At 71.7% G+C, this 2,751-nt stretch overlaps 1 protein-coding gene across 1 annotated transcript; it reads left to right on the top strand.

Moving 5' to 3' along the window:
- Window positions 1–1,037: 1,037 nt before the first annotated feature.
- On the top strand, window positions 1,038–2,185 carry LOC133470749 (uncharacterized; the record flags this gene model as incomplete). The annotated part of the gene is made up of 1 exon (XM_061759510.1): window positions 1,038–2,185. A coding segment is annotated over one exon (1,002 nt), but the record flags the coding sequence as incomplete, so codon positions are not given.
- Window positions 2,186–2,751: the final 566 nt, after the last annotated feature.

The raw sequence follows: 2,751 nt of genomic DNA, 5'->3' as shown, positions 1-2,751 counted from the left end.
CGCGGCCACCGACACCGCGGCCACCGACACCGCGGCCACCGACAGCGCGGCCACCGACACCGCGGCCACCGACACCGCGGCCACCGACACCGCGGCCACCGACAGCGCGGCCACCGACAGCGCGGACACCGACACCGCGGCCACCGACAGCGCGGCCACCGACAGCGCGGACACCGCGGCCACCGACACCGCGGCCACCGACAGCGCGGCCACCGACACCGCGGCCACCGACAGCGCGGCCACCGACAGCGCGGCCACCGACACCGCGGCCACCGACAGCGCGGCCACCGACAGCGCGGACACCGCGGCCACCGACACCGCGGCCACCGACACCGCGGCCACCGACAGCGCGGCCACCGACAGCGCGGACACCGCGGCCACCGACACCGCGGCCACCGACACCGCGGCCACCGACAGCGCGGCCACCGACAGCGCGGCCACCGACACCGCGGCCACCGACACCGCGGCCACCGACAGCGCGGCCACCGACAGCGCGGCCACCGACACCGCGGCCACCGACACCGCGGCCACCGACACCGCGGCCACCGACACCGCGGCCACCGACAGCGCGGCCACCGACACCGCGGCCACCGACACCGCGGCCACCGACACCGCGGCCACCGACAGCGCGGACACCGCGGCCACCGACAGCGCGGCCACCGACAGCGCGGACACCGCGGCCACCGACACCGCGGCCACCGACACCGCGGCCACCGACAGCGCGGCCACCGACAGCGCGGCCACCGACACCGCGGCCACCGACACCGCGGCCACCGACAGCGCGGCCACCGACAGCGCGGCCACCGACACCGCGGCCACCGACACCGCGGCCACCGACACCGCGGCCACCGACACCGCGGCCACCGACAGCGCGGCCACCGACACCGCGGCCACCGACACCGCGGCCACCGACACCGCGGCCACCGACAGCGCGGACACCGCGGCCACCGACAGCGCGGCCACCGACAGCGCGGACACCGCGGCCACCGACACCGCGGCCACCGACACCGCGGCCACCGACAGCGCGGCCACCGACACCGCGGCCACCGACACCGCGGCCACCGACAGCGCGGCCACCGACAGCGCGGACACCGCGGCCACCGACACCGCGGCCACCGACACCGCGGCCACCGACAGCGCGGCCACCGACACCGCGGCCACCGACAGCGCGGACACCGCGGCCACCGACACCGCGGCCACCGACAGCGCGGCCACCGACAGCGCGGCTACCGACAGCGCGGCCACCGACGCCACCGACACCGCGGCCACCGACAGCGCGGCTACCGACAGCGCGGCCACCGACGCCACCGACAGCGCGGCCACCGACGCCACCGACAGCGCGGCCACCGACAGCGCGGCCACCGACAGCTCGGCCACCGACACCGCGGCCACCGACAGCGCGGCCACCGACAGCGCGGCCACCGACGCCACCGACAGCGCGGCCACCGACGCCACCGACAGCGCGGCCACCGACAGCGCGGCCACCGACACCGCGGCCACCGACACCGCGGCCACCGACAGCGCGGCCACCGACACCGCGGCCACCGACAGCGCGGCCACCGACACCGCGGCCACCGACAGCGCGGCCACCGACAGCGCGGCCACCGACACCGCGGCCACCGACACCGCGGCCACCGACAGCGCGGCCACCGACACCGCGGCCACCGACAGCGCGGCCACCGACACCGCGGCCACCGACAGCGCGGCCACCGACAGCGCGGCCACCGACAGCGCGGCTACCGACAGCGCGGCCACCGACGCCACCGACAGCGAGGCCACCACTGACGGCACAGACGCCACCACTGACGGCACCGACAGCGAGGCCACCACTGACGGCACAGACGCCACCACTGACGGCACAGACGCCACCACTGACGGCACCGACAGCGAGGCCACCACTGACGGCACAGACGCCACCACTGACGGCACCGACAGCGAGGCCACCACTGACGGCACAGACGCCACCACTGATGGCACCGACAGCGAGGCCACCACTGACGGCACAGACCCCACAGGCACCATGGATGAAGTCTCAGTGACTGAAACAACTGCTGAAGTGGCAATCCGAAGATCAGGAGAGACAGCTGTGGCAGCATCCGCAACTGCTGCATCAGCCGCAGCATCGTTGGCAAGCTCGGCTACGGCAGCAGCGGCTGCAGTTTCAGGAGGATTCCCCCAAGCGGAAGCAGCTGCAGAAGATGCTTCGTCTGCTGCAGAAGAGGCAGCCGCTGCTGTGTCCTCTTTTTTACAAGGCACAATAAATGCAACAGAAGCAGCAGCAGCAGCGGAGAATGCAGCAGACGCCTCTGAAATTGCTGCACAAACAGCGGCAGAGGCCGCGGCACGAGCAGACGGGGACATGGCCTCATTTGCACAACAACTCTGCGCAGCAGCAAAAAATGCAGCCACCATAGCGAGATCAGCCGCAACAACGTCGGCCTTAGCAGCAAATGGAGTTACTCCAGAAAATGCAACAGATGTCATACAAGCTGCAAGAAATGCAAGCCAAGAGGCTGAGATGGCAGCTCAAGAACTCCAGGTTTTACTTTCAGAAGACTTACCGCCAGAAGTAGAGGCCAGCCTAATACAAGCCATACAGGCGGCCGAAAGCTCAGCTGCATTGGCAGAACAAACAGCAGCTCAGGCTCAAGATGCACTTGACACGGCAGACCGAGCCGTGGCACCAACTGGAGGAGATGTGGAGGCTGAGCTCGCTGGGCAATTAGCTATTGCACAAGTACAAAATGCAGC

The sequence above is a fragment of the Phyllopteryx taeniolatus genome, chromosome 21 (assembly GCF_024500385.1).
Source record: "Phyllopteryx taeniolatus isolate TA_2022b chromosome 21, UOR_Ptae_1.2, whole genome shotgun sequence".
Taxonomy (NCBI): domain Eukaryota; kingdom Metazoa; phylum Chordata; class Actinopteri; order Syngnathiformes; family Syngnathidae; genus Phyllopteryx; species Phyllopteryx taeniolatus.
This window is presented reverse-complemented; position numbering and strand designations above follow the sequence as displayed.